Source organism: Cephus cinctus, unplaced genomic scaffold (genome assembly GCF_000341935.2).
Source record: "Cephus cinctus unplaced genomic scaffold, Ccin1 Ccin1_scaffold0168, whole genome shotgun sequence".
Taxonomy (NCBI): Eukaryota; Metazoa; Arthropoda; class Insecta; order Hymenoptera; family Cephidae; genus Cephus; species Cephus cinctus.
In genome coordinates, this window is record NW_014332892.1 from 3,755,866 (window position 1) to 3,782,184 (window position 26,319).

General features: G+C 39.1%; 1 protein-coding gene and 1 long non-coding RNA gene across 6 annotated transcripts; one reads left to right on the forward strand and one right to left on the reverse strand.

The window, feature by feature from the left end:
• LOC107264049 (filamin-A) lies at positions 1 to 24,178 on the reverse strand. Of its 3 annotated transcripts, none has more exons than XM_015731900.2 (41): positions 24,028 to 24,178; positions 22,655 to 23,031; positions 21,003 to 21,127; positions 20,640 to 20,770; positions 20,354 to 20,567; positions 20,156 to 20,273; positions 19,892 to 20,079; positions 19,605 to 19,760; positions 19,380 to 19,521; positions 19,116 to 19,321; positions 18,020 to 19,019; positions 17,389 to 17,928; positions 17,063 to 17,198; positions 16,884 to 16,963; positions 16,484 to 16,651; positions 10,158 to 10,304; positions 9,583 to 9,810; positions 9,142 to 9,456; positions 8,799 to 9,017; positions 8,296 to 8,616; positions 6,506 to 6,727; positions 6,218 to 6,405; positions 5,836 to 6,040; positions 5,600 to 5,737; positions 5,350 to 5,523; positions 4,872 to 5,179; positions 4,493 to 4,721; positions 4,291 to 4,419; positions 4,013 to 4,228; positions 3,744 to 3,920; positions 3,390 to 3,629; positions 3,050 to 3,193; positions 2,302 to 2,460; positions 2,072 to 2,220; positions 1,795 to 1,981; positions 1,470 to 1,732; positions 1,223 to 1,394; positions 918 to 1,136; positions 639 to 835; positions 265 to 567; positions 1 to 191 (listed from the first exon to the last, which is right to left on the reverse strand). In XM_015731900.2, exons 2-41 carry the CDS (start codon positions 23,022 to 23,024, stop codon positions 123 to 125), a joined length of 8,892 nt encoding a protein of 2,963 aa, XP_015587386.1. In that variant the 5' UTR covers positions 23,025 to 23,031; positions 24,028 to 24,178; the 3' UTR covers positions 1 to 122. The 3 variants fall into 3 exon arrangements, with proteins under 3 accessions (XP_015587386.1, XP_015587384.1, XP_015587387.1); XM_015731898.2 differs by having other exon boundaries at positions 1 to 194; positions 24,028 to 24,177; XM_015731901.2 differs by lacking the exons at positions 8,799 to 9,017; positions 9,142 to 9,456 and having other exon boundaries at positions 1 to 194; positions 24,028 to 24,177.
• LOC107264058 lies at positions 11,461 to 14,031 on the forward strand. Of its 3 annotated transcripts, XR_003058764.1 has the most exons (4): positions 11,461 to 11,652; positions 11,717 to 12,119; positions 12,205 to 12,395; positions 12,511 to 14,031. It is a non-coding gene; the product is annotated as an uncharacterized LOC107264058 (long non-coding RNA). The 3 variants fall into 3 exon arrangements; XR_001536825.2 differs by having other exon boundaries at positions 11,461 to 12,119; positions 12,205 to 12,399; XR_001536823.2 differs by having other exon boundaries at positions 11,461 to 12,119.
• Positions 24,179 to 26,319: the final 2,141 nt, after the last annotated feature.

A 26,319-nucleotide genomic window follows, 5' to 3' on the forward strand; every position in this document is an offset into this window, starting at 1 on the left:
TAAGCTTGTCATGGGAAAGCTGTAGCGTTCGTTTTATTGAAAACGTTTAAGTTATAATATTATATATTATAAAATATATTATTAGTTCATATAAAATAATAACAATGTTATGCGCGATCCTTCTATAAAATAGCTTGAGATCCGCGCCACGATGTGAGAGTATGATGGCCCGTCGAATAATTATCTCCACCCTGCTGTAAAATTGGATAAATATACATACAGCAATGTTCCCTATACTTTTTAATTATCCTCACGAATAATTACCTGAGTAAGCATCAGTAATTCATCCTGAGTATCCACAATCCTAACCGGAAATGGTGACCCAGGTACAAGGACTCCAGCCCAACGAACTTCAACCCGATAGTCACCTGGTTCGGTTGGATCATATCGACACAAAATTATTCTGTCTTTTTGAGTTTCCCGTTGCATTTCTACTCTAAAGGCACCCTTAGGTCCCCGCACCCTTACGGTGAGTTGACCAGCACCAGCACCACGGGTATCGCATATAAATCGTGATTGGAATGTCGCCAAAACACCATGTTCTATTCCTGGTCCATAAACGCGGACCTGAAAACAAATAAAAATTTATAATATAGTTCTCCAGGGGGTATCGATGTTGAGTCATTATTTTTAAGGACCTTCGTAGCATCCGGAGCACCAGATACCCGCAGTGTAAATGGTGAACCAGGAACGTGTTCTCCAGCATATTTAATTGTAAGGGCGTGTCGTCCAGATTCCTGAGGTTTGACGTTTAAAGTGAACGTAGCATCGCCATGATCATAAAGTTCGCAATAAGCTACTTTATGTGGTCCAACACAGTGCGCTGTCAATTCACCTAAACAGATTTACACAAGTCAGACTAAATTGTTGCTACGGGTTAGAGGTTTTCTTTTGAAGATTTATTAAAATCTCCTAACCAGGTCCAGCGCGCCTTGTGTCAATGAAACTTCTGATCTCTTGTCCGACTATTCCATGTTTCAGACCATCTCCCGAACAGATAACTCGCGAAGCATCGGCTGCATTTGTTACATTTATTTGTAAAGGACATCCTTTCAATTGTCGTCCATTCCAGGATACGGTCATCAGTAAAGACTCCGAGGTCAGTGGTATATAACTTGCACGGTATACACTATCTCCTAAAGATTTTTACAATACACTGCAATTGGTCTATCTTGTCACAAAAAAAATAATAATACTGCAAGAAGTTTCTACGTCGACTTACCTAAGTGTTGTAACATTACATTGATTTCGGTCGTTGGTGAAAACAATTGAACTTTGGGAGTTCCATTACCAGCTTGAGAGCCGTCTATCGTGAAGCTGACTTCTTCGCCACATTTTGCCGTCGTTAAACCACGGCCCCTTAACATGACTCTGCTTGTGTCTTGTACGGGTGGCTGATACAAAAAAAAATAATTCTGCTATTAAATTCTCGTTACGAACTCGCTGCTTGTAATGAACCATGAGGATACCTCGGTCTCGGGGAGTATTGCCAGTTTCGGTGCTCCAGGAAAAGGTGCTCCATTGAACAATATTTCCATGCGATGCTCTCCACCGGATATCTGAGGTGTCACAAGCTTCAGTCTATTGTTGGATGTCATTTCAAAAGACAGTGGATGATCCCCGACGCTGCCACTAAGCTCACCAGGTCCGGCTTCAGCCGTATCGAAGCTGATCTTACTCGAAGGATTGAGTTTCAAGCGGCCCAGATCGTCACACACAGCGGACCATCCACCTATATTATTGGCAGAAATTTTAATAAAATTTTCGATGACAATTCACACCAAATCAACTTACCAATAACACGTAGATTCCGCGTATCGATGATTTTTGGATGCCACGGTGATCCTGGCAATTGTTGTCCAGCACATACCACTCTGATGTCAAACACTCCCACTTCAGTAGGGACGTAAGAAACGTTCCAGGTTCCTGGATTCGCCCCAGCCTCTATAGTAGCCTTTGATACACTATCTGGTCCATCGACCTGATTCGTCAAAGTGCACCAGTGTTACAACAATACCCATTATACCAATATTAATCATCGTCTTTGCATTTTAATTTCTGTATTAAATACCTGAACAGCTGGGGGACTTCTAGTCCCGGTGACGATGAAGTGCGCAGGTTTACCAACATGACCACTGAGCAAGCCTTCACCTTTTGCACGTGCCTGACCCGCTGCTTCCACTGTACACATTACTGGGCTACCCGGCACCGAAGCGCCTCCTAAAAATTCATTAAAATTATTCCAACAGAATGGAAAAAAAAATTGTATAATTAAATAGCCGATAAATTTAATGATCATACCGTAGGTGACATTGATCATATAAGTGCCAGGCACACTAGGTGAGAACTCAATCATTTCAGCTCCGTCATTCAGTGAAGTGACTTGCAACGGAAGTTCTTGCCCCAAGGGACTCGTCGCTATCACGTCTAACTCGGCCATTCCAGCATCAGCTTTCATAACTGAAATTTCACAATGATTTAATGATTGTTAGCGCAACTAAAATTGTTATAGCTTCATTTTAAATTAATTGCTATCCCATAACTATCTCCTTAACAAGAAAATACAGGAGCCACGTACGTTCACAATAGACGATCCCAATTAATTCTCAATGGATTGTCCAGCGATAAATTATTCGATATTAATTGTTCAATTAATTACTGATTAGCGTAATCGAGAAAATCATAGTAATGCCGACGACGCACCATCCACCTCACCATGCACTCGATACACCGGAACACTTGATATTACTGCACGAGCAAGACTCTTTGAAAGTAGATCAGATTTCTGATGCCTGGTACAATTATTCTAAGCAGCCTTGAACGATCTTATGGTTGTATAGCTTGATAGAAAATCTATGCTACTTTCTCCATCTTCTTACAGATGCAATGTGCGCTGAGGCGCAAAATCATCGCTTGGCGTCAATTACAGTCAGTTTAACTTCATAAGCCGAACGTTCAATTCCGTTACACGCACTGGATGTAGCTACGTGTCCCAAGTGAATTCTATAAGCTACTTCTAGTAAAATATAACTGGTTATAAGGAACTTACGTTTAAACGCAATACGATCGTGAACTGATATTGTCGTTGGTCCAAGTTCTGTAAGTTTCACCTTGGACGCATCGAAGGCTTGACAGAAAAAAGGCGAACCTAGTACCGGCTTAGCGCCTTGCAGTACATCAATTTTATAAGTACCTGTACACACAGATCATATATGTATTATTATAAGAGAAATAAGAATTTTATGAGAAAACTAATGGACAGATAAAACCATGCCAGATTCGTAGAATTAACGTCGTTTGGTAGAGTAAGAGTTATAAAATTTAAAGATGGGTTATTTTATGTATTTCTATAGACAGAACAGAGAGATTATCAATGATTGGACACTCACCGACCGAGTTTGTTGTGAATTCAGCCAATAAATTTCCGTCGCGATGTTGATAACAACGCACAGGTACTGCGTTACCTTGTGGACCGCTTATCACAACGTCGAATTCCTTGCCAGGTCTACCCAGGGTCTCTATGGTGAAGGAAGTCACTTTTCCTACGGACGATTGATAAAGACCCAGACCCGTAGCAGTGACCTCCCTACCACCAGTGGGTCCTCTTACAGCAACCTCCAGGGGACTTCCTGTAAGATTAGAAAACAAAAAAAAAATTAAATACAAGTGACTCATTATTACAACCGATGCTTTGCGTTAGCCATTCTCATTGTTAAACAAAGTAAAGTATAAATATATTTTACCTTGTATATGAACGTCGTTATATTTTATTTGAACTCTGTGAGGCGCAGCGCGAGTTGGATGAAAGATGACTTCGTAAACGCCGTTTTCGCCTTCGCGTACTAAACTATCAACATCAGCTCCGCCAGCTCTTACATTCACTGTTAATTTTCCTGGTCCAGCTTCCTTGGATGCTACCACTGTGCGGATAAAATATAAATTCATAATAGCATTAATAAATGATTCTTAATGATTTTACTGTTATAGTTTTCATTAATTTCTCTTTACTAACCGACTATCGTTCCAGGACGATGACACACGGCGTCAGATATTTCCTTGATGGTTACTTTGTTAGGATCAAAAGCTTGAAGTGTTTGTGAACTGATAACTCTGTGTCCATCGCTGAATATAACATTGTACGAACCCACGTGTCGAGTTCTAACCTCCACTCGATACAAGGTAGAAGACAACTTTGTCAAGGTACACGGAATGATTATTCCATCAGGACCTGATGGAGTTAATAACACATATAATAATAGCTGCTAAAATAAACAACTGTTATGTACTTGCCAGTAACTTCAGCAGATACAGGTCCTTCCAATCCTGGCATATCTAAATCCATGTAGGCTGTATTACCAACTCGAATTACAGACGGTCCATCAAGAACGCCACCGACCACTGGACACTTGAATGGACTTCCTGAAAGATAATTCACGGCATTGAGTATAAAATAAAACATTCTCTATTAAGAATGACAAATAGGATCAAGTACCTGGCACATTGTCGTCGTTAAAACTGATATTAACGTAGTGCGTACTAGTGACCTGAGGTACGAATGTAACATCATATAAACCTCTTGCACAAGCAACGACTTCTGCCTTGACAGTATTGTTCTCAGTGCTGACTACCAACTCCAGGGTACCTTCACCAGCCTCAGCCGCATCAACTGTGAAAGTCGTAGCCTGGCCTAGAGTCGCCTCCGTGAGTCCTGACACGTGTACCTAGAACGATATTCAACAATGCACAGTAACGATTCACCGTATTTGAGTGTCTTTCGTAATCCAAGTAATTTGCAATACGTAGAAATTAGCTGGGGTCACAGCCTATTAACTATGAGTGAAACTAACGAATTCGCTGGTGCGGATGGTTACCTTTGTTACGTCGTAAATGTTGCAAGCAAATGGCGATCCTTTTATCGGCTCACCGTCCACCAGCACACTGATGTTGTGTCGGCCGACTTCGTTTGGAGTAAAACTAATATTGTACTTTCCGTCTATTGGTTCGATCGTTATTGGAAGAGCGATGTTGGATGGCGGTGTGACGATCACGTCGCAGTTCGTCGATGGTGCTTGTGGATCCACGGTGAATGACGTTAATTGCTTGACTGCCCCCATTTTTAAATTGTGACCACTAATTACTGCTTGTCCAGCGCCGACCACTTTGCAACTGAACGGCGAACCTGTGAATCGATAGGTATGAGCGTTCCTGGTGTTAATCAGCGCTGAGGCGCTGATATCGCCTCTATGTACGTGCCAGATAGAGAATCCTGACTTGGCGTAAAGGCTGGAGAAGAATTTTGCGGAGAATTCGCTATGCTTAAGTTCCCGAAAAAAGAGTCTTTTCAATTACCTGGAACAGGCTCTCCGTTAAAACGAACGCTGAGACTGTGCACTGCTGCTTCCTGGGGTTTGAAATTAACCCGGAACTTGGCGTTTCCTTCACTTTGCACATAATTCGGCACGTTCTTACCATTCACGGCTACAATTATTTCCAGATTTCCGGCTCCTGCCTGACTGGCGTTTACTACGAGGAAGATGTTATTTATTCGACAGGAATTCGGATAAGGTAAATTCTTTTATAGTATAACAGAATTACTTACTACTGAAGAATACAGGTTTACCAACGATTCCATTGTTGATATCAGTCACTTTTACTTTATCTGCGTTATATGCTTTTACCAGGAATGGACTACCTTCCACGTGAGAACCATTAAGTTTCACTTCTACGCTATGATCACCTAGACGAGTTACATGATTTTCGTTTAAAATGATTAAATTGATTTGTCTTAATCGTTTTATAAGTGTTTATATACTTTTATAATTAGTCTCGACTTACCGACATCCTTTGGAGTAAATCCAGCACTGTACGAACCATGTCCGCTTTGCTTAATCTGAACTGGCAGACTTTCCCTTGTCGGAGATAACACCTCGACTGTTGGATTTCCCAAGGACGCGTCGGCTTCGATGGTAAAGGTTGCGACACGATTCACGGAGACTTTCTCAAGACCATCAGTTATCAGAACTTTAGCTGTATCACTCACCTTTTGATCAAACAAATATATATTATTGACATGACAATTCCTTTCTCTAGTCTTTGGGATTTTCTACTATCAAAACCATTCCGTCCAACTGTACGATAACTTACAAGCATCTCATAAAGCTTATAACGTTACCTATAACGGAATATACATAAGATCAATATAAAAAATAGAAAATACCTGACAACTAAATGGACTCCCAGGAACATCCTCGCCATTAAATCGAAGATCAACAGTGTGGACTATCGGTTCACGAGGTGTGAACGAAATAGCATATGTGTGAGGACCTTGAGCTTGAGCAGATGTTGGTACTCTGCCTCCATTGACAGTAACTTCCAAATTACCTGGTCCTGCCTGACTGGTTTCCACTTGGAAAAAAAAAAAATTAAGAATAAAGCATTAAAGATTGGTTTATAATATTTCGATACTATTGGATGATCTTGCACCAGAGGATAATATCATAGATACCTAAAAACGTAACTGGCAATCCGATGACTCCTCTCTTGGCATCCTTAACTTTGATGGCGCCGACGTCGTAGACTTTGCAGCTGAACGGGCTGCCCACCACTGGCACGTTTCTGTGGCTCACCGATATTCTGTGCTCCCCGACGATTTTCGGTGTAAAGGCCACGCTGCAGGTTGTGTCTTTGTTGTCAGTGACCTGAGCTGGGACGGCCTGTCCATTGGGCCCTATCAAGTCCGCCGGTTAGTCGTTTTATAAAATTTAGTCAGCCAACTAGGGTGGATTAACAGGGGGCACTTGGTACCGGCCGTAAGATTCGTACGCTGCCATCGTCTTTTATATTGTTATAAACTTATAATTAAATAAAGCTTTAAAACGTTATGACAAGCGAGATACGTGTAACGATAATGATAAGCAGTTTGATAAGGTATGTTAACTCGTATACGAGTATCGATTGAGCATAAAATGATTGAGCTCTAAAAACAGCAATACGGTAACTAAATGTAATAGCGAGAGGATATACACTTCTACCTGTTCCTCCACAATATACATAATGACTACGTATGTCAATGAAAAAGCCAGCATCGCGTACTTTAAACCCGTAATAAAGCATTTCCGGATATTCCTAAGAATTTCACTGAATAAAAGGCAAGTAACCGTTAAGATTATAATACGTAACTCATGGTATATTGGCATGACTTATGAGGTATGGGATAATATATATATATATTATTATATAATTAAGCTAATGAATTTCATGATTAACTGAAATTAATGTAGCACCACGAAAGCAATTGACTTCGAGTGTTGTTACGTGAGCAAATATCCGTGTAATTACAGTAGAAGGTTGTGCATCGACTGATAATTATCTCAAGAGGGTTGGTTAGTTCTGACGTGTGATAAAGCGATCGACGAATTCATGCAGTTTAAAAGTGAAATTATTATAAAAAAAAAAGACAAGGAAGAAAAATAATTAATTTGTCAGTATAATGTGAGCACTGCAAAAACTAAATGACGATTAGAATGTCCTTACGCAGGGTCTTCGGGACTCTGAAGGTAGGGACCCACCACCATTTGTTTCATTATAATCCATATACTAGGGTTAGAACGAAATGAGTTTTGTTTTTGAGAGGTCTAGTAATGTCGTAGTCTGAAAGCTGGCCGACCTGCAACAGAGAGAGAACTGCTCAAGCCACCGGTAACGAGATGAACATAGACACGAACGAAAAGTATGCACATTTTTACAGCTCGCTATAATAGTGAATAAATATACAAGTTTCTCAGTGAAAGTTCATCCGCGTCCCGCTCATTATATTCAATATTCAAACCAGCCATTTGTTTGACAATTCCATGAGGTTGAACCATCAACAAAAGTTTCTTGATACGAAGGAAGTTACAAGGATAACATTATGACACGAAGTGACAACAAGTAGATCATGCACAATAAAACTTAGCCAAACTACTCTGGCTCGCACGTAAGTCTTACAGAACATGAAACATTCCATTGTCGTGTGTATTACTAACACTGAGGGTACAAGCACACATCCTTATGATTAGATATACCCCAGAGTAATAAGGACAATTTAAAAAAAAAACAGGAGTATACATACGAAAAAAGTTTTACTTGGTAGGAATAAAAATTTGACATTGGCACATGCAAAAGATGAGAGAGTTGCAAATAATTGTGTCACCTCTTGCTGACGGTTTGAAAATTGAGCAAAGTGAAACACAAAGTGTACTGAACACAAAACATAAAACACAGAGAGGATTTTGATGATTGCGAAGGGTAACTTACCTTCAACATTAACTTCAAGATCTTCCAAGCTACCGGCAACGTTACTGACTGTAAGATAACTTTGCCTTCCTAGGCCAGCACTGCTTAACGCCTGCCCACTGACAGTCACATGACTGTCACCACCCACCCTTGTTACGATCGGACATCCGGGCACAGTTCGCTTGTTGAAGGCTATGTTAATAACGTGCTCGCATGCCTCGAACGGTACAAAACTAACCGAGAAACGAGCATTGCCTTGTGGCGTCACTTGGGTGGGGATGTTCTGACCACGTGCAGATATTGTGATTTCGAGATTTCCTTCACCAGCCTGACTTGCATCGACTGTCGGAACAAAAGAGAATCATTTAGAAAGTGATTATTTGGTAAGTAAGTAAATTGGCAAAGGAAAGACGGAAGCACAGCTCGGATTAACTGTAGAGAGGCAAAGCTGTTATGTGTATTTATTAATGTTTAATTACTAATGAGAAGTTGGATTCGTATAAAAATGAAATGTAATAATGTACCGGTGAAGTGTGTAGGTTGTCCAACACTACCCCTTGCTACAGGCCCAATCAACACCTTATCGGCATTGAAAGCCTTGGCCAAGAAGGGTGTGCCATTAACGGGATGGCCATTGTATTCTACACTAATAGAATGAACGCCAACGTCTCTGGGTGTGAATTCTGCTGTAAATCCACTGCGTATGTTACCCGTTACCTTGACAGGTAATTCAGTACTTGGCCCTGTAGAGACAATGTATTGTTAAAATTCTACTCTCGCGCACATTCACTGCCTTGTGAGGTTTTTAAAATTCTATAAAAGCATCTCCTGTACGCAGAAGAGACTTTTCGCTACTTGATGACTTACCCCTAACGGAGACAGCAAGTTCAGCGCTTCCGCTTCCGTCAACGGCCATATGAAAACTGGCTGGCTGATTGACTGGTATTAATTCTAAATGACTCAAGCTGAGAGTAACTCTGCTGGTGTCTGAGACATTGCAGACAAATGGACACCCAGAGACCGTTTCTCCGTTAAATTTGATGTCTATGTAATGCGGTTTGGCGACGTCAGGCGTAAAAGATACGAGACAACGACCACCTCCAACGACTTGCACATGATTAGGAACCTCTCCTTCGTTTATGGAAATCTCTAATTGGCCTTCTCCGGCAGCACTTGCGTCAACTGCAAGTGTATAAGTAATTGTTAAATTATGCTATGATTGCGATTTGGTGAACTTTCATTAGTGCAGGTGATAGGAATACGATATTAAAGAAACGTTATAGCATTTTAAGAAACAGAATTATATACCTCTGAATTGGCAGGCGTGACCTACGACGGCGCTGGGTATGTCAGTAACTTGGATGAGACTGCTGTTGTACACTTTGGCGACGAGAGGACCTGCCGGCAGCTTTTGTCCCGCGATGCTCACTTCCACGAGGTGGCTGCCAACCTCTGTCGGTGTGAACTCCACGCGAAACTCTCCTGGACGCCCTGGCTCTTCGTCAATATGAGCAGATATATGTCTTTTTGATGGTGCTGCAATTAAAATTCATTTTAGAGTCATCAAATTGAATATGGTAATTAAATTCTTATGATTTATCTTCTACTGTAAATGGGTTGCGAACAACTTTCTGCTATAACAGTTTCCTGCTAGTGAAAGACTAACCGGTCTTTCTCTACACTTTAAGCATACTGATAAAAGATATAAATCTAGAGAATGGAATCAAGGTTGTCTAGGTTCCTAAAGCATGTATGACGATCTATCAGTGGTGCAGTATTAAATAATATAATTGTAGAAGGAATAATATGGTATAATAGTTTTGATAGTTTCTAATCTCAGGTAATTGAATATGGAAAATAATATTCAATTGCAATGTACTTACTTATTATCTGCACATCAATTTCATTGCTTGTGAAGCCAAGGGCAGACAGTTCAAAGAGTGCGGGAGTTCCTGCAGGGACCAACCTTACGGAGTCCCCAACAACCGACATTTTAGGACCAGACATGATGCCTACGCGCCAAGGTGAACCTGGAAAAATAGAACCATTTAATTGAGATGGTTGTTTCTACAAAATAGCACACGATAAATAAGATATTTCATGTTTACACAACAAAAATAACATGTCTCCAACTAAACTAGCCTACTCTGAAAATTTATATAAATAATCTTATGCAGCAATACAAAGTAAGACATAAGATAAAGTCTAGTGAATATAATTCACAGTTTTATACATAATACACAATGATATATTAGTTGGTTAATTTATACATATACCACAGTAACAAGGAAAAAGATATTTAATATCAAACTTCATTTAGTTAACTTTCTTCTAGGCACATTCAACGTTCAAAAACAAATAAGTAGAAGATTAAATTGACATTAAGTATACGATAGCGTAACACACCGAGAAGTTAGAAATTAGAAAAGTAACTTTCCCTCTCATTGATATTTTTTTTTAAATAATTGAAGAAACCGTCTTTCCTATTTTATCCGTACAAGAACACAACGAACCTAATTTAAACTTCCCGGAAATACCTGTTGCGTCGACCACGCGCATTTCCTAACCTTCCCCATTCTAGCAAAGTGCATCGGACACGAGAAAAACATGAGAAAAGACTAAAACAAGAACAGATAAAAGAGCACGAAGAACAAATCGGAGTCAGGTTACGAGTAGGAATGTCTGACAAGCAACCAAGGAGAAAGAGCGCACGCGCGCGTGATCACAATTCGGAATGTTTCAATTAAAGGGAATAAATAAATTAATAAGAATGAGGCTACCTTGATCACCCAACGCGTTCGGCGTTCCTGAAAGTCCTGAAAATCCTAAAGAAGGAAAAGGGACGGGAAAGGATGCCAGGAGAAGTGAGTAAAAGACAGAAGAAGGAATAAGAATCCTAAAAAAACCTAATTTATACCCTTGTAACAGATCAAACGGATCACGCCCAGACAGATCGAGTATCTTTCGTTTATCGTCCTTATTTTATTTATACTGTATATTCCTGGCACACGTAACACATGAGTTTCGTACGAAGGGAACTGAAGACGGAGGTAGAACGCACTGTTTCACAAGAGCATCGCTACGAGTACGAGCTTTTTCCAATGATCCTCGACAGCGAGCACCATCCACGAAGGCTCATCGAATGATCGAACATGGGCCATAGCGAGAACCTCGCGGAAACGCGATTCTGCAAGGCAAATAACTATTGAGAAACCGATTGGAACTATAATAATATTAAGGAAACGTCAGCAGATCGCGATTCTCGGGAGCGCACGAGCGAGTCGAACGGAGACGACGAGCGTGGCTGCCACCAGACCGCCACTCTGGCCCGAGGACAGGGCCGTCTTGTTACTGGAGTTAATCTTAAGGCGGATGAAGGTATACTACTTTTACAGACTTTCTTTCGTATCTGATTAAATTATTATCCTATGTATGTACACAGATTCGTGAAGCGATTCAAGAAAGAAATTGAAAAAGGAATTTATCCTCTTGTACTGTCGAGGCTATCTGATTGTGGAACTCGTGACTAAGGATACTGAATGTATACTGATACAGGATTGACTGAGGCACAATTACAATTTGAATGGATGAACCTGGAGGAAGGGTAATAAGATGGTTTGTTAAGTGGAGGATAGGTTGATGCATGTGCCTGATCTAGTGACTGTCTAGGGATCCTAAGAAACTTTCTTACGGCCCTGGACAACCATCCGCTTCTTCCTTGCTCGACCGGCTATAGTCTATACCACGATGTGTCTATAGACTTGCAAGCTACCTGATCTGCGTATTTCCACACATTAAGGTCGGATGTAAATAAAAAGTCAAACAGCAGAATAAGAGTTCTCTTGGTTAGTAAGGAAGGCTGTACCAGGAGCATTATTTAAAAAAGGAGACACCACCGCTTATAATAATTGATCAAATCTCTCTTTACAGTTTGGTAAAAAAAACCTGGTGAAAAAAATTGGGACACCCATAATCCACGGTGACTGAACCTATGTCTATAACAGTTACTATCGACTTCAATTCTAAAATCTACGTATCTATCAAAGGCTGACGTAGACTATTGTTATCGCATTGAAATCCAAGGTTAATTCCAACCAGACGGAAAGAAAAGAAATTGCAACGTAAGTACGTATAATTCAGTACAATGCCAACTGAAAATCATTGAATAAAATGACAATTATTTTTTGACACGTATATTTGTAACGGTCCGGTCTGATATTTTAAAATAAATTCCAGCATCTACCAAAGTTCTCGGCACTGAAGAATCCCACGATCCAAATTTACGTGCGACTAAAAAATGGCCACGACGTGATAGAGCGACAACAATTAAAAGTGATCTAGAGGTGCATCAACGATCTCGACAAGGAGTCGCCTTATGCCTGAAAAAAAAGGCGTGTTTACATTACGTATTTCAAGCTCGTTGCGACGTGGAATTACCACGTGTGGACTGTAGCCATCGAATTGCCTGCATTCCCTGACATAACGGGTCAAGCGGCACGTAGCGCGTGTGGCTCCAAAATTTTCGAAAACGGTTCCAGTATAGTAAACGCCCTGAAAGAATTACTCTACGTCGTTCCGTAAATTCCATTAGATCTGGGTCACTGGGTGTCCGAACAAAATATATATATATATATACCCAGCCATTATTACATCATCATCCAGGACTACAACCTAACTCAAGAGGAAGCTCTTCAATTCGGTCACGCATGCCTTTGACTTCCGATGGGCAAATCATTTCCCGAGTGTCAACCGCCTCACGACGTTCTCTTCGTCCTCGTCTCTCGACTCAACTATGCAGCTGCTGTTGCTGATAATACCACGCATTGAAATCACCGCTCCCTGTGACACGAATGCCGCGCGAGGCTCTCGAGTTTCCACGCATTCCAAGCTGCTTCTCTTTACATAAAAATGATTTACCTAACAGCGCCTATTAACTCCCATGCGTATAGTAAAACGCGGACAATGTCCCTGTTTTCTGTTAAACGATACAAGAAGATGGCGGACGGATACGTGAACGAGCGGTTATACGGTGACCTTGACTCTCGTAACCCTTTTGCTTCCTCTCCTTTTTTCCCTACCTCTTCTCTTTTCACGTGACGCGATTAGAGACCGACTACGGTTGTACTACGCGTTATGCGGTCGATTATGTAGTCGAGCGATATTAATCGCTGCAACGCAGTGCAGCGTGGAGCCACCGGATACGTAATAATTCTCGAGTCGAAGAATTACATCTCTGGTATTTGCACGGTGGATGCTGCAAATTCATTTTCTGGAATTACTATATTAAGATCTTTATAATGGTAGATGCCCACTGTAGCGTGTAGACGTTTTATTTCCGTTTCAAGAAACATTACTGGAGTTCATCCAAAATCCGTTTTCAAAAAATTCACTCTCTGCCTCTGGATTGAATTTCATTGCTGATACCGTTACTAATTGTTATTATATCATTGACAAATACGTAATAGGGAACTTGGTGTGTTTTCCCTTTCTATTATTATGTAAAGTTAATGTCGTTCTTTTGCAAATGGTATCTGTACATCTTTCATCGCGATAAGACCTAACCCAAGTTACTCGTTGCGTGCATGTCCCAAATTTCGATTACAATAAAACAGCCTAGCTAGGGAATATAGATATGTGTATTGCATTGATGTATTAGGTATATAACGTGTTTAGTATTTAAAGATAATTATATCTCTGATATACAAGTGAGAGCACGTTGCACGAATCTGCTAATTAATTAAAATATTTTATCTTGGACCTCGCCATTAACTAATTCATGACCGTTAAGAATATTTTAACTTTCCAAGCGAATCCTCCTGTCATGAATATTCTTGAAACACACGTTGACTACGTAAATTTAATTGACAAAAAATACAGAGTATCCGTATAAAATCAATTGATGAATTTAGCCAAATTAAATTTTTATAATTCATAACCTCACTTCACGTGATAACTATATTTTCAAAAATACTCGGTAAATCAAAATCTTTCTCCTATAAATCCTCGTTAGCGCTTTAAATAATTCTGAAAGGCAAAACCAGATCACGGAACCAGTACGTCGGTACACAAACCATAGCGGAATCGGAAAGTAGATTCTGCGAAAATGAAGATAAGGTCTTAGGCAGGTCAGCCATACACACGACGTAAGATGTACGCAGTAGCATGTCACCAACCGGTAAGCAACGTACATATATTGGCAGCCGTGAAAAATAGCACAGCTTTCCTATGAAGAGTAATTAGGATGGGGAATTGTGAACCGAAGAGGATCTGTCTTCATTTGGTGAGAGATATTTGTTCCGAGTTAAATGGTTAAACCGGAATGGCGTCTTCGAGAGGTTTGGTTTCTTATTTTTTAAAATAAGTGGCTCTAAGAAACCGCCAAGAACAAGGTGACGTGTGTACGGTCGTTATATAGATGGTTAAGAATTCATGCATATATATATATATATATATATATTCGTGTATAATCCTATTTAGCTTCGTAGTAGATACATGTATATTACGTAGGTAGCAAACGTATTCCATTCGTAACCAAATACGTCTACAGGTTGGCTTTGCAATAGCCACACCTATGAGTCGTGTATAATCCTATTTAGCTTCGTACAAGGTGACGTGTGTACGGTCGTTATATAGATGGTTAAGAATTCATGCATATATATATATATATATATATATTCGTGTATAATCCTATTTAGCTTCGTAGTAGATACATGTATATTACGTAGGTAGCAAACGTATTCCATTCGTAACCAAATACGTCTACAGGTTGGCTTTGCAATAGCCACACCTATGAGTCGTGGCTATGGTGACTGTATATGGTGTCTGTAGGTTATCCATACTAAATATATAAATACCTGCATGGGATATGCACTACGTCATACAAAGAAGAACCTGCACCAATAGAAATGATATGTCCATGCACTGTGGACTGTAAGTAGAGTCTATAGGTTTTTGTAGCGAATTGAGTTTTAGGTTATGTTTAGTTTGCTTATAATAGTATTTAAGGGATTCCTTGAATTTAAGTCATCGTTGGAATGAGATTTAAGATGTGCAATTGAATTGATTGTAACCTTTAGGAATTGTGGGAATGATGCGAAGAGAGAGAGAAACGTTGATGACTTCCAATTTGGGTCAGTGGGACGCATGCGTGCGTGAAATCGCAAGTCAATGACCCGACTGATCTGATGCCACTGGCGTACAGAGTCTTAGAATTGGTTAAAATGTATGTTCTTATTAATTTTTAACTCTAGAATGTGTCAGTTGCCTGAAGACAGCACAAGGGGACTCTTTTAAAAAGAGTCGATGCGATGAGAATGATGCGGAAATTGTTGGTTATTTTATAATCTTGACAGAAGAAAGCCTCCTTTGTATAATAACTTTCGGTTCTGTGAAGATAATGGCGCGTGGAGATAAGCAAGCAGACGATTTGAATTCCTTTCTTTCTTTCTCTCTTGTTTTTTTTCTTGGTGTCTTCGTGAACGGATAAGATTAAACGGACTGGATGCGACGATGTATGGGAGAAAGGAGTCACTTGGATGATACCTCAGAAAAATGCCAGGGACTTGGTCTTGAGTGGCTGTGCATTTCCAGACCATGTTTCTGGATAAGATTTATGACTGGTTTGTCAGGTAAGTAGTAATGTCCAATCTGAGAAAATGGAATAATCAGTGGTTTACATAAGGCGTTCGTTACAAAGGAAACGAGGAGGTCAGTAGCCCTGAGCTTTTTTTCAAGCTGTGATGATGACAGTACTAACGTTGCATGAGTGTAATTGTTCCTCATATGATAGTAGAAGAGTCGATGAATTGATTTTAATAGACAAACAGTACTCTAATTAAATGTAACGAATGGAAAGATGGTTTGAGAACTGTTTTCGATATTACCTTTGATAAATATTACCTTGAAAGAATGGGAAGCGCAAGGCAGTTCTTACTGTGTTTATTGGAATATGATTAGTAAGATTCAAAGTAAAATTAGTTCTGTGTATTATCACAGAGGAGATATTGGTAAAGAGAATCAATCCCCATGCATTCTGTGCCTAAAACGAAATCTATGGTATCTCAATCTCTACCAGAGCTTCCATGCTGGTTCAGCGTATCTTCCGTGCCTACTGTGTCCACTAGTCGTTAGACACAATGTCCCATAAGACTGGCCCTCCTCACTAGTATCTCCGCGGTAGTGCTATATACAAAATTAATTCGAAACTCACCAGGTACAGTTTCCCCGTTAAATGTCATCTCAACCAAGTGTGTGACTGCTTCGTGAGGTACGAATGATGCCAGGAATCTTTGATTTCCAAGTGCCCTCACGAAACTTGTTACGTGCCCGCCATTGACAAGTATTTCGAGGTTTCCAGAACCAGCGCGGGAGCCATCAACTGGAATGATTTAATATAAATCGTATATTAATAAAGGTGAATAATTAATTGTAAATCTTACTTATTATCTAGGACTATTATGTAGTAGGCTGCATGAATACATTCATAGCTTGTGTCATTCTTTAATTTAAAAATATATTCAAGAGATTCGGTAAAGTCTTGCTTTAAGTACATAGCATAGCAGCGGCTTAATAAATTACAGTATATATTAAAATATATTTATTTTTCTTACTTTCAAATTCAACTGGTTGACCGACAACGCCATTAGGAATGTTTCCCACTTGAATTGCTTTTGCATTGTATGCCTGTGATCTGTAATAAAAGAGAACAATGTCATAATATAATGATTCGATCAAACGAAGATTTAAATAATCTATCATAAAACACAAGTATAAATTATTCAACACAAACCTGAATGGGGAGCCTTCGATGTGCTGACCATTAACAAGAATATGAATTTGGTGTTCGCCAACTTCATCAGCAGTGATAATAAACATTAATCCTCGAAGAGTTGATTTCTGGACTGGTACAGTCTTACCATTGGGACCTGTGCACAAAATATAATTAAAACAATAAAGTAACAATCTTGATAATACTTATTTCTTAATCCTCTAACGTGAAAGTTGTAATCAGACATACTAAAAGTACTACAGTGAAGATACTTGGTCTTAGTGCTGACAACCGCTTCAGTTCTTATTCACGTTAAAAAGTTAATGATAAAAATTTAAAAAATGTACCTGTAACCGTAACAGAAACTTTATTCGGATCAAGGCTTGAATCAATGGTGAAAGATGTTGCTTTATGAACTGGTAAAATATCCAGAGCATTTCCACTAACAAGACTGTTCTTTTTCTGCGTTAATCTAAAAGCTGATCCAGTATTGGGCAAAAATCGTTCGTGCACAGCATCCGTGGTATCAACATTTTTATAACCGTTGCCATTTTTATTCTTCAATATTCCATGCGTCTGTACACGTCCATTTTGATTGTCAGTTACATATCTTTGAGTCGAACCATAATCCGTAGTAGAGACTCTCTGAGAAGAATTAAAGTTCGACGAAGAGTTCTGGTTGTGTGTTACGTTTGTGGAAATGTAATTTTGATTGTTTCGATAATTGTTGCTTGTATAATTTGAACTAGTCACTGTGTGATTAGCGGCTGACGAATTATTTGCCAGATTAGCCAAAGATTCCAGGCTGCCATATGAAAGCAATGATTTTGTCTTTGCTATTGCATCCCAGGAATCACGTCGTGAAGTTCCACCGACCATAGAGGAAACTACAGATAATAGCACAATTGAAAACGATTTTTCAGGAAAATGTGAAGCGTTATAATTCTTTTAATGCCAATTAAAATGAATATTCATTACCTCTGACATTGCTACTGGTATCTACGACACCATTTTCCACAGAACCGCGTCTATTCAGACTATTATCCTTATCGCCGATCCTGGGACTGAAACTCCTGTTTACAGGACTTTGCGTAGCACTTCTAAATGTCATGGGACTACGGGTAGGAGATCTGGACCGATTGAGTGATCCAGTTTGATAAATATCTCTAGACTCCTTGATTATCGGTGGACTGTGCTGAACGCGAACGGTATGACTTGGATTAGGTGAACGAGATCGATTCAGTGTACTCGAAGAATATATATCCTTAGTCTCTTTGATAAGACTTGGACTCTGCAGATTCCTCGTTACGGATACATTGACATTCGGCGACCTTGATCGATTCAAAGAGCTCGTCGAGTAGATTTCCTTAGTCTCCCTGATCAAGGAAGGACTATGTAAATTCCTCGTTGTAGAACTTTGATTCAAGTTTGGAGACCTGGCGCGATTGATCGAGCTCGTGTGATAGCTGGTATTGGAGTTCTCTTTCGTGTAATTGCTGGACGTTTTATAAGAGGAAGACGCATTTTGATGAAGAGGAGAGTATTCCCTGAAGCCCTGAGTTGGACTGGTTGATTTATATACGGGTGGAGAATAACTCTTCTGTATAGGACTGGAGCGATCGATAGATGAAACGTTTACTCCATTCATACGTCTTTCAAGTGAGGACATTTTAGATCTTTCCATACTGGTAGAGGATTCCTTCGATCTTCTAGATCCCTTCTGTGTACCAACGCGAAGAGAAAAGGGTGATCCACGCACATCTGATCCATTGAAATAAACGTAGACACGATATTTCCCAGCATCACGTGGATGGAACGAGACTCTGTATTTCATTGGTCCAATGTCCTCAATTCGATAAGGAAGAGACTGCTTGTCGTGCACTATGTCTATGATTACGTCACCGAGACCTCCGGTTCCGGTTGCATCTACTACAAAGGAGAATGGTTGTCCAGGCATCGCGCCGTCGGTATCAAGAAGCTGTAACGAGTTAATAATTATTATAGAATTGACAATTAAATTCTCCTTGATAATAATTATTTAATAGTACAAATTATCCTATAAACATTTACTCACTTTGACTCCATTAGGGTCAAACACGAAGCACGTGAATGGTCCGCCCTGAATATGATTTCCTTTGTGCGTAATAGCAATGCTCCATTCTCCAGTCTCATCCGGTTGGAAAGTTGCTGTATGCACACCATCATTTTCTTTCACAGGACACGGAAGTGATCTTCCAGTTGGAGACCAAGCTGTCACATCAATGCCATCATGACTAGTTCCTAAAGACAAATATACTTATGAGCATCCAATTATTGAATTTCTCAACAATTTTATTACCGTAACTATTGACTAGAACCTCGACAATGGATCCAATGGCGCAGGGATCCATGCCGGGTGACTTGATTTTCGTTATTGGAGGTAAAACTCTAAAGTAATAGGGACAACCGTTCACGAGTTCTCCGTCATTGTACACCATTAACTGTAATAGTTAACAGAATTATTGTTTTATTAAACTGAAAAATGTATCCATTTCAAATTATCATCCAATCAGTCTTTCTTTACCTTATGCATCCCTACTTCGGTAGGTACAAATGTTCCTTTGCCATGAAGTCCATTCCAGGTAAGTCTGCATTCTATTCTACCACTGGGACTTATAATTTCACCTCGTACCTCTCGAGGATTCACATCCTTCGACAGCATTTCCAGTCTAAAGAAAGCCTGAGTGGAACAATAGAAGTTTGTCAAGACACTTATTGTTTGTCACTTATTGACATAATTATGAACTGAAGGAGCGACGCAACAGATCATTATTGTTAACAGAGATTAGTAGTGACGTAACAATAACTAACCGGCTGTTGAACTCTGGCGGAAGTACTATCTATGTGAACTGCTATTTGCTCACTAGCTTGAGGGCGAGGCTTTACCCATTGAAAGTATGCTGCGTATGCCATAACACCTAAATGCTCGACATTCTGATCAGCCATATCCTTGGCCTTGAGAATAGGCTCAACTCCTAATTTCTTACCACCCTCAATGCCTTGAGGACAGACAAATCAAGATTAATTTGCAATCCAAATACCTGTACATTTTTTATAGTTCATATTTCTGTATACCCTGTAGCAAATTGTGTTCCCAGGACGAAGGGTCGGTGTCGAGCTTATCGTATGTAGGAGCTGGCCCTCCTAAATTTCTGACAATGCTGCAAAGTGCTCGACCATCGTTCCAATCGGTCTGCAAATAAAATAGAGTAAATTGATTATTAAGAAATACTATCATCGGCCGGTCACTTCAGTGAATATTGTGAGACTCACCGTAAAATTTCTGACGGGAGCATGTGGCAGCTGCGAATTGACCCATCGTAACGTGGCGTAGAAACCAGGTGAGCCTTCCTTCATGAAGTAAGATAAATAGGTCATTCCTGACAGTTCATCCAAATAAGGTGAGGCAAGGTATTCTGGTTCTAGCACCATTGGTATGTCGAATTCGCGTTTAGCTATTTCCATTGCCTTTCGACAATTGTAAACGCTGAAACGTATATGAATAATTATAGGCACGCAATATGAAATTTTAATTTTTTTGGGGAATTAAGTCATGTACCTGTCGTTGGGATCAAGTTGTCGCCAATGTGGAAACAGGCCCGGTTTGCAATAATCCAAAAGTGCACTGAGGTACACTCCGGAATTCCAATCAGTTGTAAAATTGTTCACTCTGCATTCAGGTAGTACGGCCTAAAATACCATACAACAATTGACACAATGCCCATTCAGTAGTCAGATTCCCATTGAAGTCCTCGATACACTTAATAGCTACATTAGTATTGATAGTAAAATTAATATAACTGCACTAGCTTCATAAAGACAGATTACTATACGATTAGATAAAAACAATCAATGAATATTCATCATTGAAATATCAATGATATGAATGGAATAGTAAATATACATCGATGAGTATACCAACCTTGAGCCAAGCCAGCATGAGTTTCCTTGGTGGGAACTTGGACTTGCCTATTTGGTATCTCACAATGAGCGACCATATGAGGCCAAGAATCAATTTCAAATTTCCATTTACGATGTCGACATTACCTGAAAATTACAGTTAGCATAAATTCAAGGGAAATCACAGATGTCATTGGTCCAGTCTCATGTACTTTATTCAGTATCGAGCAAGGATAACTGGATTATTGTACCTCTATATTTGGATTCTGAACAAATAAAAGAATCTCTCCTTTTAAATCTTTTCCAATAAAAGATTAAGTCCTTTTAAATATCATGACAGAAAATAATATTAAAGCTTCTTCATAATGTCTCATATTCATGTACCCCACAGGTACTTACATCACATGCAAGTGAGGTAAGACTATAGTGTATAATAATGAGATAAAGTTAACGTGATTCCCAGTGATTTTAATAAGCGTATAGAGTTACCTTCTAAGTGTACTATAAGTGTTAATGGTGCACCTGTACTAATTATCATTACAGTGGCAAGTACATTTTACACGTTTATTACCAGATGGAAGGAAATGCTTGGGTTTACTTAAATCGCATACATTGCAGAAAGACAGCCTGGGATATATATATAGGAGAAGTTGAGTTACAATGTCATTGAGCATCTACGTGTGGCTGAATTGGTTTGTAACTGTAAATATATAATAGTTCCTTCATAAGAGTCTGTCTGACGCTCTGGCTAGCACACAAGAAAAGGCAACGACCTCGAATGTGGATTTACAAGGCGCGATATAAGTAAGGCTTGCAGCTGTAATAAAAATAAAGAGAGACCTCGTGAAATGTGGCCTCAGGTTTGTCCCAAATACAACAGTAAATGAAAGCTTACTTAAAGCTGTATACATAAAGCACAGTTTGTAAAGAGCCAACGATATTTCATTAGCATAAATTCAAGTAGAATATTCATTTAGGCTTGGTACAATATCCTAGGGTAATAATTTAGTCTTTGATTGTTTATACTGAACCAATAGAATTTAAGGATCTAATTATAATTTAATAACGATACTCTCAATTTGTTTCTAATGCAACGCGATAGTAGATTAGATTTACTAAGTGAATTGAGTTTGAAAATATGCAGTCTGTATCGTGATACCGATCATTCCGAAGGAATATAAACAGTCAAACTTCAAGCTGAAAACTGATCCGTCGACATCGTATTTGACTTCATTAAACAGCATAGATATTCAATGCCGGGTATGTTGTTGATGTTTAAGTAATTACTCATCATTGCACGTGCATGAACTCACGACTGTGGATCATTTGTAAAATATAAAACGTCTCAATGGGAAACAACGTGAGTGTATTTTGAGCAGTTGCACATTGCTCCTGGAATGCTGTCCCTTCCCAACTTGTATACGTATACAGATTTCTGTGCCTGTGCATGCGATTCTTCTTTCTGCGATTCGAACTCGGTAGTGGAAAACCGGCTGTGCGAAATCGAAAGACAATTACAAAAAGGAATTTATTTGCAAGGAAACTAAAAATCGTTTAATGACATTAAGTCACTCGTTGTAGCTGTTTTTTAAATTAATTAATAAAGAGGAAAATAGTCGTTGTGCTAATAGATTGTTAAGTTTTTAGGAAAAAAAAAAACATTCACAAGCTTACCTATGTTAACGAGTTTAACGCCATCAGCTTCAATGGCTTGCAGAGCCGTGGACACGTTCTCCAAGTGATGGTGCTGATTAGCTGGTCTCGGATTCCAACGAGGAAGACGACGTTGTGTCAAGACTTCCACTAGTGCACATAATCTGGTTCCATCTCTGAAATCTTCTGCCAAATCCAACACTGGACTACCACCAGTACCGCCGGCATGTTTCAAATGTTCGTTCACCCAATTTCTAAAGGTGTTTGCTTGTATTTCCACCCAGAGATCTTCGTGTCCCTTTATTGCCATTCCTTTTGCTGCTGTACCTTCTGCTGAACGGGCAACCAAACCCACCAGTTGTTCGGGTCGAAGTTGCTCTGCAGACTGCATCTTGATTCTGGAATTAAAATAATACCGACTTTTTATAATTCAATGATAAGACAAATAATATTTTTTATTGGGGTACCTAGATACAGAAATTGTTCATTCGCACGTTTATCATACTCCATATGAAATTAAAGCAAGAATGAACAGAAAATGCAAGAAATAAGAAATAAAATTCGTGACTAAATCATCATGGCTTTTGTTATTGGCGTTTGCCTTAATACCAATGTTAAATTGTTATTATCCCGGTCGCTTTGAAACGCTAATAATAATCTTACACACCTCAAGCAAATAATTAAATCTCAAAACATTTAGTATCATTAGAAACAGAGAATAACAATCGATCCGCAGGAGGTTTTCAATTTAAAATTCGACCTTAGAAGAATCTTCCCAACCATTGGAAGTAAGAATGGCTAACAATGCACCGTGAAAGGTCATATTCATGCAGGTCAGTAAAGAATCGCGTATAATTCGAATAAATTTATCCTGCATAACACATCCCTCCATTATGTAAAGATCTGCGTGACAGATTAGTTCTCTTCGATACGAAAGACTACTTACGGTGTAATGATTCTCTATAAGAAATAAGAACTGTTTAAGTTCCACTTATGGCGTAATAATGTCGAACGAAGACAAATATACAGAAATGGGTCCCGCTTAATGCACGCGATAAAACCATTTGACAATTCGCATAAATCGTATCGCCGGACAAGTGCACACGGGTGCACAAGTCCTCTGAAAGATCATAGTGAGAGAACTTAATAGTATCTGCCATTGAAACAATATAAACATTGCCAACCACTCATTGCGTTCTCTTACGAAAAAAGAAATTAAATATAGAATTCAAATTTGGCAAGCCCAGAGTAACATCCTAACTATGGAAATTTGACAAGTTATGAATTAACGTTTACTTTTCTCACCCAGCATCCATATACGAGTAAAGCATAAAAATCACATCACACAGAGGAGCAGTCATACCCATTGTGTATTTCACGTATCATTAAATTACCTGAGTGATTTGATTCCAAGAGATTAACAGACAAGCGTATCCAGCACCACACTACGAGGGCCTCAGGACGGTGAGTTATATGAGAAACGCCATTTTTGGATATCGGGAAGGCTTATCCAAGCAGTTGACGCGACTTCGACGTGCGTGAGCTCACTGTCGACTTGGAAACTCCCCACTATAATTTACAATGGTCCACCTGGGGCCCATGGTGGGACGGGTGGGACTAGCAGGTCCTACATAATGAAACCATTAACCATCAACCGTGTACGTACGCCTTCCGCGAGGTGGTGGTACCATCCAGGTAAGACTAACGGTTGCATATTACCAGGAGCTTTTATTTTCCAACTTCTGGTTTTGTGCTTTGTGTTTGCAGTCAGTGCTTGAGACGCAGCACAGTCTTGAGACTGTAGACATAACACTCTTAATACATAATAGAAGATAACTTGAGAGGACTCAAGATAAAGACTATTGACTATGGATAAGGATTCTAGATACTGCAACTTTTTAAAACGATTGAATGTCGTTGCTGCAGTTTTCATTATTGACAAAGGATGCAAGAAGAAATGAAAAATGTTCACTGACCAAATTCAATATTATAATTTCCAAATTATTAAGAATGCAGGATCGTAAGGTACAGTGTGGAAATGGTATAATACTTGTTTATATCTTCGTCACGTCTGGGATAGGATATCGGATGTTATCCCGGTAAAGAAAATTTTGACTCTCTATGAGTACTACAAAGAAACTATGATGACGGTACGTGCGTCAACTGGAAATTACCTAAAATTATAATAATCCAAGATAGGAATATGAGAAATTAATTGTCTGGATTTGGAAATAATTTTGAATTGTTAATACGGATTTTTTTTTTGGTGGAGAGTGGAAAATAAACATCGAGGATCAGTGGGGATTGATAATTAAATGTTATGCAGATAAGTCAGAGGGAAGATATGCTTTAATTAAAGAAAATTTAATGGGACAGTTATATGGAGGTTAGATAATCATAATGTTAGACAAGGGCACGCCTTTTTCCACCCACATATGCGAAAGTGAAAACATCGTTTTTATGTATACCTATGATATATGTAAAACGTATACGTATGACCTATGTAAAACTTGTAGCACTGCGAGTTACACGACTTGAATGCAGACAGACGGAATTCAAGGTCGATTCTTTCTTGAAGGGATTTTATTTCTTAATGAAGAGACGTCTTTAATAGGTTACACTCTTTGTTATTAATGTGGTTGAAGTAACTGGGAGACAGACGAGACAGAGGCCCAAAAAGTCAACCTACGATGATACTGTGTCGTACTAACGCGACAGTCTAATTAATTCAGTATTGCCATAGCATAGAACGTTGCATAACTATCAGCAAGAATTCATAGACGTGTTTCTTTATATTTTTCTTTAATCCCACACGATGAGCGATAAGCTCGTTTAAACTTAACTAATTGTAAGTGAGATTTAATTTGCTTCGATATACTTTCTATGATTAATTGAAGAATTTTTACAACGTTTAATATTGATTTGAGAATAAAGGATCATCTGTAACCAGGTAGTACGATAATCAAAATTGTTAATTAATTTTAAAAATTTGAATTGATAGAAAAATAATTAAAAGATCTAATTCGAATGATCATACCAAATTCATACAAAATGTAACATTTCGTTTTGAGATACGTGGTACTAGCCACCTATCGGAGATCTTTTTGTTCACTGTATGTTAATACTGGTGACGTAATAACGGACGAATTTCTTATCAACCCGAATAGTATGAGAATCTAGTGTTAGATGACGCTGCTATAACCTAGCGGGAATTTCGAACAGACCTTTAAGATAGAATTACAACATATAAATTTATTATCCCCGTTCTTACAAACAAAAAAGTTAGTTGTAGTTAAAAGTTACTAATAAATAATTTAAAAGCACGCTATTAGCACTAAGAGCGAGTTCTGAATACGGGCATGAGTGTAATAAGTGTTGACATCTTCAAGAGACCATTCCAAGTAAACCAGAACTAGGAGTGCGTATATTAGTGTGCCACAGATAAAGATCCAAAGCTTGGACTTAAGTGGAAATGAAATTATGACGCAACATCCCTTCCCAAGGGGCGAAGGGCCCCCAAATACATAAACAAGTATGATAGAATTTCAATTTTTAGGGTCCGTACACGAGGCAGTTTGATTTCTGATTACGAAGAGGACATCTCGGGAATAATATCGCGAACGTGGACAGTTAGATTTGAATTAAATCTATTTGAAGTCGAAGGTAATAAAGTTAATTTTGGCGGT

Excerpts from the sequence above, each read along its gene's own strand:
- LOC107264049 (XM_015731898.2), bottom strand. The coding sequence starts at position 23,024 with ATGCAGTCTGCAGAGCAACTTCGACCCGAACAACTGGTGGGTTTGGTT. Across the intron at positions 5,180-5,349 it reads TAACGGAGAGCCTGTTCCAG|GTTCGCCGTTCAGTTGCAAA; the intron begins GTAATTGAAAAG and ends ATCGATTCACAG. Across the intron at positions 1,982-2,071 it reads GAAGTCCCCCAGCTGTTCAG|GTCGATGGACCAGATAGTGT; the intron begins GTATTTAATACA and ends TTGACGAATCAG.